The 14081-nt window shown below is 41.1% G+C and overlaps 1 protein-coding gene across 1 annotated transcript in view; it reads right to left on the bottom strand.

Moving 5' to 3' along the window:
- Positions 1 to 11635: 11635 nt before the first annotated feature.
- The window catches only part of LOC101854836 (hydroxylysine kinase), a gene marked incomplete in the record, with an annotated part of 13360 nt that continues 10914 nt past the window's right edge, over positions 11636 to 14081 (bottom strand). Inside the window, 1 exon segment of the mRNA XM_013091282.2 lies at positions 11636 to 12188. Within this exon segment, the coding sequence (XP_012946736.1) occupies positions 11740 to 12188 (449 nt within the window).

The following is a 14081-nucleotide window of genomic DNA, read 5'->3' as shown; positions in this document are numbered from 1 at the left end:
GAGGGGGAGGGGGGGGATGAATCCTACTTCACTAACGCACTACTCCAGATATAATTTTTGGAGACCAAGTAAAAAAATATTATTATAATTATCTACTAGAATTCAGTGTTTTCCCAAAGTCTGCCACCTGAAGCAACAGAATACCTGATGGAGGGCATCTATATTTATCGACCAGTATGCGTAGCCAAAGATCGATGATTTTTCAGCAATGCATTTATTGTTACTTGGTATCTGTTTCTTTTTAAAATTCAAACTAGGAGCTCTCAGTTTTCTGAGACCAAAATGTAATTTTTAGTCTTTAATGCATCTTGTCTGATGGCAGCCTAGACTAACATACCGATACATAAAGTACAGACAGATATAGGAATACAATATGACACCACATGTTTACTGTGGTCCTGCTGAAGGCACTACCAGAAACACTTAATACTTTTCTTTCCTCTCTCGTTTGTTTTGTTCTCTCAAAGTTGTTGTTGTCGCTGTTGTTGTCAATGTTGTCTCTGTTGTTTGTTTGTTGTTTTTTTGTGTGTTTTTTTTTTGGGGGGGGGTATAGATGAGGCCAGAGAATTGGGTGGTTGTGGTTGTGGTGATGTTACGGTTGTTATTATGGAGAGCATTTATGAGGAGGAGTAGGAGGAGGAGGAGGAGGAGGAGGAGGAGGAGGAGGGGGAGGAGGAGGAGGTGGAGGAGGAGGAAAAGGAGAAAGAGAAAATGGAGGGAGGAGAAGAATGGGGAAAAGAACATGACAACGGGCAAGGATGACCAGGGAAAGGAAGGGGAAGAGAAAAAAAAAGTGAGGAGAAGATGCTATCTTAAAAAACAACTGAAATAGCTCACGCTTTGGCATACCCATTCGTTTCGTTTCCGTTTGTTGCTGTTCCGTCGTTTCGTGGTACAATCTCCATTATCGCACTTGTCTGTTATCTGTGCGACGACATAAAACAAACAATAGATCAGTACTTGGGGTGGTTGATAAGGGGTGGGGGTGGAGTGAAGGAGAACAGTAAACCATTGAGTATAAACTTAAAAATTAATAACATATTGGAGAAGAAACAAGAGCGTGTATAGATATAGTCTTTTGAGTCTCTACGCCTTTCTTTTCATGTGAGTTATTCTAAGTTGTATAAAAAGTAGGTAACGTTATAAAGATACATTTTTCGTGATTCACAGTGTTCACAGAACCAAAACTAAAAACTAGAAAATTGACATTTTTACCTGACAACGTGACAGATTTTTTCCATTCTTTGTTTTTTTAAAGTGAAGTCTAGGTCTTTGTTTATCAAAATCGGCTATAATATTTGATCTGATCATTGTGAACCAAGAAAGATAGTAGGTGTAACTCAACATCTGAGAAATCGAGCCACGAGCATGCTTCACGGGTTTCTGCTTATATAAATTGCATATATTTTCTTTGTATTCAAAGAACAAATGGGGGCTCGCGTGGCCTTGAGGTTAATATGTTCGCCTCTCATTCAAAGATAGCGGGTTTGAATCCAGGTAGCGACGGAAAAATGTTCTTCTCTTACATTGTCTCCTTTCACCTCCTTTCCTGTTTTCTAGAATGTTCTGTCGTCTGCTTTCGTCTCCACTTTCTTCCTCACCCCCTCACCCCCTTTTCCCCTCCTCTTGGCTTCAGACTCTTTCTGCAGCCTTTCTACTGCTACTCCTTGGCTCCTTCTTACTGCTGTCTTTCAACCACACCCCTGATCTTCTGATAGGAAAAAACTGCAGCTAGCCTTCTCGGACAAGGACGAAAAAGGTCCAATTAAAGATATAGAGCAATTACCTAAAAAAAAAAAATCAAACACCTACTTTGCTTTACCATGTCAACGCGTTTGTTTCGAGGGGGCGAGTCGTGTGATCGGTTTGTGCCACAATAGCCGCTTTGCGCCCTCAATCTAGCTAGCAAATCGATCCGACCCGACCCGACCCGATCATTCCAATGGGCACCCGGTATGACCGCCATACCACAGACGCCAGTGTGACCATTATGTCTCTGCTATTAGATTCGGAACCAGCATACAAAAAAATATGTAACAAAATTTCTTTTGAATGACTCTTTTTCTTGCTGGATTTTGAAAAACATCTAAAAAAAGAAGTATTTTTGCATCTTGTGTCATTTTATTATCACTATGAGGACGGGCTTCAGGTGTAACTGAACGTGCAATATTATAGCCGTAAGGGAAGATTGGAGGAAGATCAGAAACCAGACTTGGAACCGAAACAACTCAGGCAGGCAGAATGGCAAGAAATTTAGAGTGTTTTATTGGAGAAAGATCTGAGAAACCCCCATCCCCTCATCTCCCCCCCCCCCTCTCTCTCTCTCCCTCTCTCTCTCTCTCTCTCTCTCTCTCTTTCTCTCCCTCTCTCTCTCTCTCTCTCTCTCTCTCTCTTTCCCTCTCCATCCCTCCTTCCGCACTCCCTCTTCCTCTCTTTCTTTCCCGTTCTTTCTCTCTCTCTCTCTCTCTCCCGTAAGAACCTTGAAATTCCCTCTTCAGTCTCCTCGTCACAGTTTCAGGTTACCATGCTCTGTGAACGAGCAACCTGGAACAGGTCGTCACTGAAGAAATGATAAAAACGCCAACAACAAAAAAATATTTCACAGTTTTTGAGTTTGAATGAGAAGTGGGATATTTTAAAGGTTCTAAAACGACGACAATATAAATAGAAGAGGTCACACTTCAATAGCAATCCTCCCATATTAGGACCCCTGCAAACCAGAGAATACGTAGACACCGCTTTGACTCCCTCCTTGACTCCTTGAGAACACTTTCTGAACATAGAAGTCCGCCTAAAAATATGGTTTGAGCGGAGGGCAATAACCTTTCTGAACTGTGTTACTAGGCTGAGGTGGAGGGAGAGGGGCTGACGTGGCCTCAAGGATGACGAAAAAAGCCCAATAACTTACACAGAATGTTTTAGTAGGCACATAATATAATATGAGCCCTGTCGAGCGGGTCACCAGAAGGTGATTTCCTTGATCTCATACAATCGCTTGTTCCCTTCATGTGGACAAAGTGTTAGAATGTCTTACAAAACCTGGTCCATTCAGGGGGCATAATTTGCTTTCACTTACGGAAGGTTGCGACTTGTGTCGTTGCATTGTTTCAATACGCCATTAGAATTGTAGCAGTGTCGCTTAATGTAGGTAGTTCTAACGTCCCATCGACAAAAGATAGAGCTTTTAGGAGGTAGGCTTCCAACCCCCCCTGTCAGGGCTAACCTGGGCTGAAAAGGATACACCATCCCGGAAGAAAGACCAGATACTCGATAAAATGTATCCTCGCTCGAGAAATCGAATTCGGGTCTCCTGCATGCGACAAGAAAGTGCCTAACCGCAACACTGCAGACGTCGGTGGAATTCATTCTGAAGGCTCTGGTTCTCACTTGTACCTTCAACAACGCACACACACGAACACACACACACACACACACACACACACACACACACACACACACAGACACACACACACATACACACATACAAACACACACATTTATTATTAACATTTTTTTAAAGCAGACTTCTACAGTCCAGATTAACTATGGGTAAGGGTGTCCAAGATGCAGGCCGGAGTGATCGATTCTGATTGTCTTGCGGGACAAAATGGGAGATAATTTTGTGAAATCGGTTAAAATCCCTATAGGCTCCTAAAAGTGAAACATAAAACTGGCACTATGGCATATGCCGCCACACTAGGGCATTTCATTTCCCTCTTACTGTACTATTATTATTATTATTATTATTATTATTATTATTATTATTATTATTATTATTATTATTATTATCATCATCAATATTGTTATCATTCTCATTAATATTATCAATAATAATTATCAGACTTACTATTGTGCCTTATAATAGTAATAATAACAATAAAAATAATGATAATAAGAACAACTACAATAACAACAACAACAAAGAGGAACGACGTCCTCCTCTCATTCAATAAGGTCCCGGGTTAGAAACCTGACAACGGCGGAAACATGTTTTCTCTAAAAATGTTCTCCTTTCACCTCCTTTTCCTGTTCTCTAGACATGCTCTATCATTTATTGCTTTAACCTCAATGTTCTCTTTCTATCTATAATTTGTAGTTAATAGAGAGATCCCAAATTGGCACAGAGTGAGAATGTAACAGAGAAGACATCCGCAGTCTACAGCCCATCATAGCCCGCATTCCACCAACGAAGAAGCTGCGCTCCTATTGGCGAGAAGGTTTACCGTTCTTGTTCCTCCTTTACGCGTTTCCTTTCACTTTCACGCGAGTTGCTAAGTACTCTAAAAACTAGGTCGTGTTATTAAAGCAAACTTTTGGTGCTTCAGTACGGTGTTCACAGCTCCCAAGTAAAAAAAAAAAGAAAAAAAAAAGAAAGCTGGAAAAAAAAATTCAGACCACGTAGTGAGTTTTGTCTATTCTTTATTTTTGGTTTGCTTTAATTTTTTTACAAATCCAAGCTCCGACATGTAATAAGAACACGAAAGACCAACTTTTTTTTATAGGACAAAGGTGCTTTGTTTTACTCGCGTGAAAGGAAAAGCCAAAAGACTCAAAAGGGTAGATTTTATACACGTCAAAAAGTGGTAGGCTAGCTACCTTTCGTTATCGTAGGAGCATATACAAGTATACATAATAATATATATATACTTGTGTCGACTTGCATGACCAAAACGCCGAACTGATTTCTGAGACAACCCGAAGTTACTCTAGATCTATCCAAGCGCGTCCGGCAACACCGTGGGGCTTTTAGATAAAAATAACCCAGAAGCTGTACATGTTTCACTTACATTGTATTGGTGAAAGGATATCCTGCTCTTTTTTCAACACTGACCTGAACTGTGTTAAGTCCTGCAACTGCGAAAGAAATACACTTTTTTCGTGCACCACAGAGTTCTGACTCACGTTTTTCCAATGCACAACACATTAACTAGTCTTGCAACTTGTCTGGCCACTCGAACGGATATAAAGCAAATCAAACGAGACGCTATCTGGAGCGACTGAAAAGGTCAAGGCAGAAGCACAGCGTTTGTTTCACGCTCCGCAAAGCACTGAATACTACCGTGGCTGCACTGCCCGATCCTCTTCTCAACCCCCCCCCCCCAAAAAAAAAGTAATCTCTCTCTCTCTCTCTCTCTCTCTCTCTCTCTCTCTCTCTCTCTCTCTCTCTCTCTCTCTCTCTCTCTCTCTCTCTCTCCAGCCCCCAAACAGACACCGACACTCCCGTTACCTTCTCAACTTCCTTCTGACAGAGTCTGAAAATAAAACACAACCTGGGCCTGGCCCGCACCTGACTGCATTCGCTTCGTATAACAAGATAAATAACCAGGGAAAATCTCTCTCTCTCTCTCTCTCTCTCTCTCTCTCTCTCTCTCTCTCTCTCTCTCTCTCTCTCTCCCTCCCTCCCTCTCTCTCTCTCTATCTCTCTCTCTCTATCTCTCTCTTTTCTCTCTCTCTCTCTCTCTCTCTCCCTCCCTCCCTCTCTCTCTCTCTCTCTCTCTATCTCTCTCTTTTCTCTCTCTCTCTCTCTCTCTCTCTCTCTCTCTCTCTCTCTGTGCGTGTGTGTTTATTTTTTATATTTATCTCTGTACCCTCTCTCACGTGTGTTACTCTTGTCTTTTTAATAGAGTTACCAATGGAATATTTCTTTAGTAATAGTCCAGTCGTATAGTTCAAAACTGAGCCTGACAGTTCCTGTATAAAAAGTGGCAAACAAAATAAAGACTTCAGAGGGGAAATACTAGTAGTTGCCTTTTTAGACGTGTAGGAAAACGCATACCCACACGGCAACCAGTTATTATCTTTTGATGCAACCAGTCTGTGTGCAACCATTATGTGACTTATGTGAAACCAGTTGAACAAAGATACACATGAAATGGATACAAGAACGAAATGATATAATTTGCGGTTTAATACAAGAGCCACGGAGTCTTAGTCTGTGGGCAAATTAAACTAAAATTGGAGCTGAAAATTGAAATAGTTGAAGGCAGTCTGTAGGTGGTTATGGCAGTTTAAATCAATATACTACAGTTTAGCACGCACAAAGAAAAAATCACACGCAGCTAACAGATCTCGACTTCCGGCGCTGCTCAGTGGCGACGAGGCTTTTACAGATCTCCGTATTATAACTCCAAAGGTCTTGTATTTAAATTTCTGTATGTGGTTGAATGATGCATTTTATGTGAATGTACATTTTGTCAGCTTTACTTCTCTTTTCAAATTGAATTTTAATGAGAGTAAAATATAATAATTTTTAAAAAAATGTATACCTGCATGTGTTTTACGGTCCTGTACAGCCAAGAAAAATTTCCCTCTGGGATAATAAAGTATTATCCTTTCTTATCTTATCTTATCTTATTCGGGTTTCAAATTTGTTCTGTATTTCTTCGTGTTCAAAACTGGAACATAACGAAAAAATATCGTACATAGCGAAAGAAATTGACGTCAGTGAGGGTACATTTAATTGAACGACCGCTAATTGCAGTTACAGAAGTAGCTGGGATAATTTTGTTTTGGTAAATATTTTACGGCACACGTTACTGGATAAGGTCGTATGAGCACGTGGGACACATTAAACATTTTCAGCTTGGTAGGAATTTTGTATTTTGTCCTGATGGCGGAAGCAGCCTACTCTTAACGATTTTAGGACCGCCAAGGGATCTTTAACGCATTGCATACGGGACCTCCGAATTTTTAAGCCCTTATCCAAGAAGGATAAGTGTTAAGATGGATAAGTGTTAGACGTTACCTACCTACCATAAGATCAGGGATGTGGCTGAATGACAAATGTGAGGTTTCTGACAAAATGAGTCCCAAAGTACCATCTTTGACTCGTCCACACTTGTATCATTGTATTTGAGTCCATTTGTTCAGCCACAACTCTCCTTAGACCCTTTCTTAGACTAGACACTTTCTTTTTTTAAACTCCCTCTGAAATTTTCGTTCTTCTGTTAATCTCTTTTTAGTAATTTTCATTTCGCTTTTCAGTTTACTTTTTCTTGTCACTTAACTTTCCCTGCTTAGTGCTTTTGTTTCTTGTTTCTTCCTTTGCCCTTATCTTTTGTTATCTTATATTTATCCAGTCAGCTTCCCTTTTGCCTTTGTATCTTTTTCTTCTTAGGCTGGCAAGTCATTACTGACAAAATGGTTGATAAATTATGTTCTACTTGTCAGTGAATGTGGCTTTGATATAATTTGTCAGCGTTTTCCTGAGGCTTGTTTCAATGTAGGCACCGTGAGGGGGTCCTCCTTTGCCGTCTGCTCCGGTTGAGTAAGTTGGTCATGCTCATTGGACAAAACATGTTCATGGTTTAGCCTCTGGTGAGATCAACCGTTTCTCTGTGACCGAAAAGCATCCTTTGTTCCTCCATGATCCACTCTCTACTACAACTTCACTGGGACCTAACTTTGCAGAACGCCGTTGCCGTTGTGTAATGTGTAATCTGCGACTCGGATACAGACGTAGGTATGCGACTGCAGACTCCTCACTCTCAACTGAAATGTGCAGGCAAAGGTACCGCTGAACACTTCAGTGACCTATGCAATAAACGCGTTCTTGGTCTACACCATTGCCCTCGGCTTATTTAAAGAGAGGTAGTTGGCTATACAACAGATATCGTGCCTCTCTGTCTCCATCTCCCTCTCCCTTCCTCAATTTCCAACAAATGTGAACCATTTTGATCACAATGAGAAATTTGTCTTGGTCGTTAACAATGGCAGTAGACGTTACAAAAGTTAGACTTAAAGGTGCACTCACGCAAACGCACAACAAGACAGGACATAAGGCCAAGTAAATACATGTCTCACGGGCTGAGACAACCCGCTCCGTAAAACATTCATTCTCTCTCTCTCTCTCTCTCTCTCTCTCTCTCTCTCTCTCTCTCTCTCTCTCTCTCTCTCTCTCTCTCTGATTCATTTGTAGCACTGTGTGTTCAGTAACCTCACTGCAGTTGGTACGAATGAATTTCTATATCTGTCTGTTCTTGCTTTTTTGGAAATGTATCGTTTACTGCGGGTCGATAGTCGAAATTCCAATGTCAGTAGGTGGCTATGGTCACTAAGCATTATTTCCGCCTTTTTTAGAACGTTTGTCTTGTGCAGATATTCAAAGTTACTTAGGTCTCCACCAATTGTTCTTGATGCCTTTTTTTTATCAACTTATTTAGTTTAATAATGTGCTGCCTGCCCATATTGCTACCATATCAAGTGATTCCAAAATTTATCAAAGTTTCTATTGTGGTGGTGTAGAAAATCTGAAGGATGGATGGATTCAGATTGAAAGACTTTAGTTTCCTCAGAAAGTACAGCCTCTGATTTACCTTTTTAACGATATTGTTTACGTGGTTTTGCCATGTAAATTTGTTGTCTATTGTAAGGCCAAGATGTTTGTATGAATCCGTGATTTCAATAGTTTCTTGTTCAATTACGAGTTATACAGACCAAAACACTTTTTCACATGGATTTTATAACATTTTCAATGTTTTGTTGATAAATTCTGTCCCAATAGCTGCAGATTCGCAAAACGACAGACACTTTGCGGTTCAGTTCATGTGCGCTGTTGGAGACGTGTCCGGTACGTACACTGGCCAGTCCGTGACATTCACGTTGTGATCTTCCAGAAATTGGTGTTGTTTGTTAAATGGGCAGTGTAAGGGCAGGAGTGTCGTGGGTGACTGAGAGATTCTGATTTTTTCTTGTGCTGTTTTGCACCGTGAAGACAGCGCTATTGACGCGGCTTCGTTGACTGCATTTCTAAATAAGGCGTTCTTGATCTAAGTCCTGTACTTAATGCTCATCGCATCACACTGATGAAAGAAACATTTTCACTCACTCCATGCATGCCTTGAGCCGTTACTTTTGAGATACGAAACGATTTCGCAGATGAGACAGCAAAATCTTCCTCTCTTGAACAGGGCTGGTCACTCGAGACTGTCCTATTCTTTGCCTATTCCGGACATTTCAAGTGTTCTAAAATCTTTTTATAAGTCGAAAACAATAAAAACACTGCATTTTAGCCGTATTGCTGCTTCTCAGGCAGATTTTCCGCCAAGAACAAGGTGGAAGCGAAAGTTACGATCACCTTCAAGGCAAATAATTTTGTATTCTTTCTTTACAGCAACTAATGAACACATTTTACCAAAATACACTTTACTGTATTGTGATGAAAAGTACTCATGGAAATAACCAAAATCGTGAATGGGTGTGTGGACCAACTGCTAACTTGTGTCTCCAAAAAATCGTGACGATCAAAGCATATTTGGCTTTTGTTATAACTTTTTGAAAACGTTACGTTTTAATGGTGTTCAGTATAATATATTATGGTTGTCTTGGACAATGTTGATTTTATATAAACAAAGTAAGGGGGAATGAGAAGTGGTCGTTTGTGCATTTGGATGTCTCGGATAGGGGGCTGTTGGACCAGGTTCTATTGTTTTATATTACATGTGGCAATGGTAGTCTCATGGTTAGATTGATGGGCTCGTAACTGAAAGATCGTGGGTTTGAATCACGTCAGGAGCAAAATATTATGTCCTTGGTGAAATGCATTTTATACTTTAGCAATGGATACCCGTCTATAGACAGCGACAGATCTTGTCAGTTCGTTGGTGTTTGAGCGTTTAATCGGCTGCTTGCACTGTATGCTTCCAGTGAAGCCGAGAATGGTTCTGAGTGTTTTAGGGTTTGCTGGGGTGTTAACAGAGATCAGTGCAGGCTAGATGATCTAGACTGCAGTGACATAGACTGTTTTGCGCTTAGAGTTTGCGGGGGAAAACGGTTTATAAACGCTATTAATTATTACCATTATGATAACACGTGGTCTTTCAAAAACGCTACATACAAGTAAACAAACATAAAAACTTCAACACATGAAGTTTGAGAATAATGTTAAGTTTCTTTCGTTTCACGCTTGCAAACTGGAATCACGTGATTGCGTTCTCAAGAGCAACACTAAAAATTTATTGCGTGTCACCGTGACCGCTCCAGGTCGTTCCACTCTCTCTCTCTCTCTCTCTCTCTCTCTCTCTCTCTCTCTCTCTCTCTCTCTCTCTCTCTCTCTCTCTCTGTGCACCCCCCACGCGGGAGCCAATCCCCTTTTTTCTTCTTTACCTCTCTGATTTCTGCTTGAGACTGACGAAAGCAAAACATCTCGGGTTCTGCATTCAGCATACGTAGACAGGTACCACAAGCTAAAGCTCTTTTGCTTCCTTGCTAATAGACTTGTTGCTCTCTCTCTCTCTCTCTCTCTCTCTCTCTCTCTCTCTCTCTCTCTCTCTCCCTCGCTCTCTCTCTCTCGCTCTCTCTCCCTCTCCCTTTCCCTCTCTTTCTTTTTCTCTCAATAAACATGCAGATGGAAAAGAAAGATAAAACAGGCTACTGCGCAACGAAACGTTTGGACTGGGGTGTACATTATTTATTTTAAAAGAGAGTTAATTGGCCTGCAGTGTTTCTGTGCATTCTTTAATGTTTTCCAGATTCACCGTTCCAGTAGGACGAACTGTGAGGTTTTCCTGCCTGAAGCTTCATCCGTGACCTGACGTAGTTTCATGCAGACTGCTTCTGTCACGACGCGGTTTAATCAGGCGCTCGTTAATTTTGGAGCATGTCGGGTTATTGGTACCATCTTAAAGCTTGTGCATTTGTTTTGTTTTCTATTTAAAAACAACAACAACAACTTCCATCTACCTTGATTAGAAGTCGAGATATTTGCGATTGAAGGAGGTGGGGGGTCGACCGGTTTCAGATATGTGAAATTTGCAAGAAAATGGCTGTCAGTTGTACATTGACTTACCTGGAAAATAGAATATTTTTGTTATGACACAGGTAGCCATCGGATGTTATTGACGAATAAACTGTATTGATATCGATATAAAAAGAGTACGCAGGTTTGATAGTACGCGGCTTCGATATTTTATTGTTTGAAAGAGTGCAGCTCTGATAAGCTAAGGCCGGTCCCAGAGTGGCTCTGTTGGTCTGACCTGTAGCTCGCCTAGCTCGCACCGTGCTAATGAACGTATACATTATCGTGTGCCTGAGCAGCGTTGCTGTATGGTCTGTCTGTTGTCTGCTGAGCAGCGCGACGCGTCAGACGTACTATTCAACAGTGTTGTAAAACATGTCGGACATGTGTCGCACGCAGCCTCGCTTCGTGTTTATTTTCGACTGAAGTTCTTCACCGATAATTAAAATCAGCAAGAAGTATAGTATTTTTAGGTGTTTACTATTAGGCATTGATGCCAGCATCAACACTTGACCACAAAATCCCAACAAAATGCTCTTTAAGACGGCTACATTGAAATTTAGAATCGAGAAGTTGACCTAGTTTCGACTGTTTGTTTACATTCGTAGGCCTGTGTGCTTCTACTTCTAGCCTAGTGCGGCTGTGCTGACACGCAGAAGGCGCTCACTCAGACACAGAAGCCAACGCATAGTGCGGCTGTGCTGACACGCAGACGGCATGCGCTTGGTGAGCTACAGGTCAGACCTACAGAGCCACTCTGGGACCGGCCTCGCTTGGCGAGCAACAGGTCACGCCGTCTGCGTGTCAGCACATCCGCACTGAGCAAGAAGCACACGGGCCTACGAATGTAAACAAACAGTTGAAACATTACGAGACAGAAGAAAATCTTTACATCATCACTTTCTTTTTTAAAACATAATTTTTATTAACATATTTCTTGCATAACGCATAAAGCCTGAGAATATTTTATTGATTGTAAGCTTGATCTATAGCTTAGCTTGTGATCAAGGCTTATAAGACCCAATTATTCGTTTCCAGTCACTCTCAACTGTCTCTCTCGGGGTCTTCCAAAACGTAACAAGCGCATCCCAGCCACATTTGGCCGTTTCCAGGAGGTACTCGTTGGACGGGTCAAGCCAGTAAGTGTAAGCTCCGTACACCAAACTTTGCACCATGCGTGAGGCCGCCAACGTATGGAACACTTTTTCTTCTGCTTGATTCAGACAGAGCACGGAGGAGTAGCCTGCCAGCAGGTAGCCAGGGATCTGTGGCCTAGGCACTTGAGTGGACTCCACCATCATCATGTACCCCGCGTTGATAGCCAGGTCGTAGACGGGGTGTGAGAACGCGCAGTCCTGGAAGTCCAGGAGTCCACAGACTTGAATATCATTGGCCACGCTATCTACCTCGCTCACCAGGATGTTTTGTTCATTAAGGTCGCCATGGATTTGACCTTTGGAAAAGATTTCAAAAAGAGCATTTTAAACCTATCCGTACGTCGTGTTTCACTATCGTACCCAAACGGCGTGGGGAACTCTGTGCCACCACTTTCCAAAGAGGAAATTTACTCGTTACTCCGATCCGTACGCTTTGCATAGCAGTCTGTCAAAATAATTTATTGAGAAATACTGAGAGTTTCAAAGAGATCTTCGTACCAGAAATATTCTAAAATGTGAAGAATACAACACTGGGGGTACAAAATGACCCCAATGCGTACGGATAGGGTTAAACCTCATGTAGGGAGACAGCATAGAAATGTAAATGACATAATACAATGGGAAACAATATGACGGAGATAATCATAAACTCTTTGCCGCCGGCACGTGGTTGGAGGACGTAACTGGAATGTTCTATTTTTTAGCCTTTATTGACTCTGCCCCTATCTTGCTTTTTCCTTTTACAACACGTTATCAAGCCGATGGGATTGGCTTTACTCAAACTAAAAACTTTGGGTTCAACAATTATGTTCAATGAAAAATCAACAAGTTCTACAAAGAGCACTCTGTGGTTCCTAGTTCCTAGTATACTATAAAATAGAATGTAAAAATATGTGAGGCAGCGTGGTGGAATCAGGCTCTCGTCAAAATAATCAAATTGAAGAAACCTGCATTTTTTCGCAGTTTGTGAATTTTTACCAAGTTTTTGTTTTTTGGCCCAACACCTTTCATGCCCATTAAAGAACTTACTTCTGTGTGGATTTTTCTGAAAAACGTTGATTAAAGACACACAAAATGGAAACTTTTAGTTACCACCGCCTCTTTAGCTAAGGAAATAACCAATCTTTGGCGGCCATTTTCTCACTAATTTTTCCTCTGAAAAATCCAAATAAAGACAAGTGAACACGCTTTAAGATGATACCCATAACTCTACATGCCCAAAAATTGACGAGAGCCTGATTCCACCACGCTGCATCACATATAAAGAGTGGGTAAATCAGTTGTGGGATTCAGCATCCAAGTGGAAAGACAAAGATACTCAATAAAATAGACTTGTTTTTTAAAAGTTTTAGTAGAGGTTTTACGGCGCTCGCAACTGCATAAGATCTTATGAGCGCCAGAAGATTAGAGGTGTTACAAGAGAGTAACAAACATAAAAAGATGAAGGGGAGATAAGGACGATAGATGTTTGATTGGAAAGAAGAAGCGAACCACACCAGAGCACCCGCCAACCACCCACTAAAATAGACTTGTGAAGAAATCGAACTCAAGCCTAGAGCTCGAAAAGCAAAAATCACATTAAGAGAAAAAAAGAAAAAGTGAAACTATTAATGATGCTGTTCGGCTTACAAATGCTGCTCAACATGTGCCATAAGCCCGAAATGGGAGACAGAAGAAGTAAGTGAAAAAACCGCACATCGTGCTCTTACACAAAAGAATACACCAGTCATCACTATTGGGTAATATTTTTATGCACAAACGCATATGTTTAACATACTTTGCAACAATAGTAAGTTATTTAAGAGGTGGGACCTCCTAACTGAATATCCACTTCAGATATTTAAAAAAAAGCCAAATTGGAAAACAGGAGTGCCTTCACTTAAAAATGTAGACCACAACGTCGGATCGAGCTCATTATTAGTAGTAAATTGCAACTGAACAGCTTCATGCTGGAAAAAAGTCCACCTAAACAATCGATAATGGAATTCTTTTAGTGGATGGTGAGACATGTATTAATAATGTGTTGGTATTTCGAACCGTTCTTGAGTGGGCTGCTTGCTGTCACGGTACTTTCTCATTACAATACAGAACTGAGTATTAAAGCACTTAGTAACTGGCTTGAAACGAACAAGTGTTGCTGGGATGTATTTGTGACGTTTTGTGAGACCGTGAGAGAGAGGGAGAGAAAG

Source organism: Aplysia californica, unplaced genomic scaffold, assembly GCF_000002075.1.
Source record: "Aplysia californica isolate F4 #8 unplaced genomic scaffold, AplCal3.0 scaffold00002, whole genome shotgun sequence".
Taxonomy (NCBI): Eukaryota; Metazoa; Mollusca; class Gastropoda; order Aplysiida; family Aplysiidae; genus Aplysia; species Aplysia californica.
The sequence above is the reverse complement of the archived record's forward strand: the minus strand, read 5'-3'. Positions and strand labels throughout refer to the sequence as shown.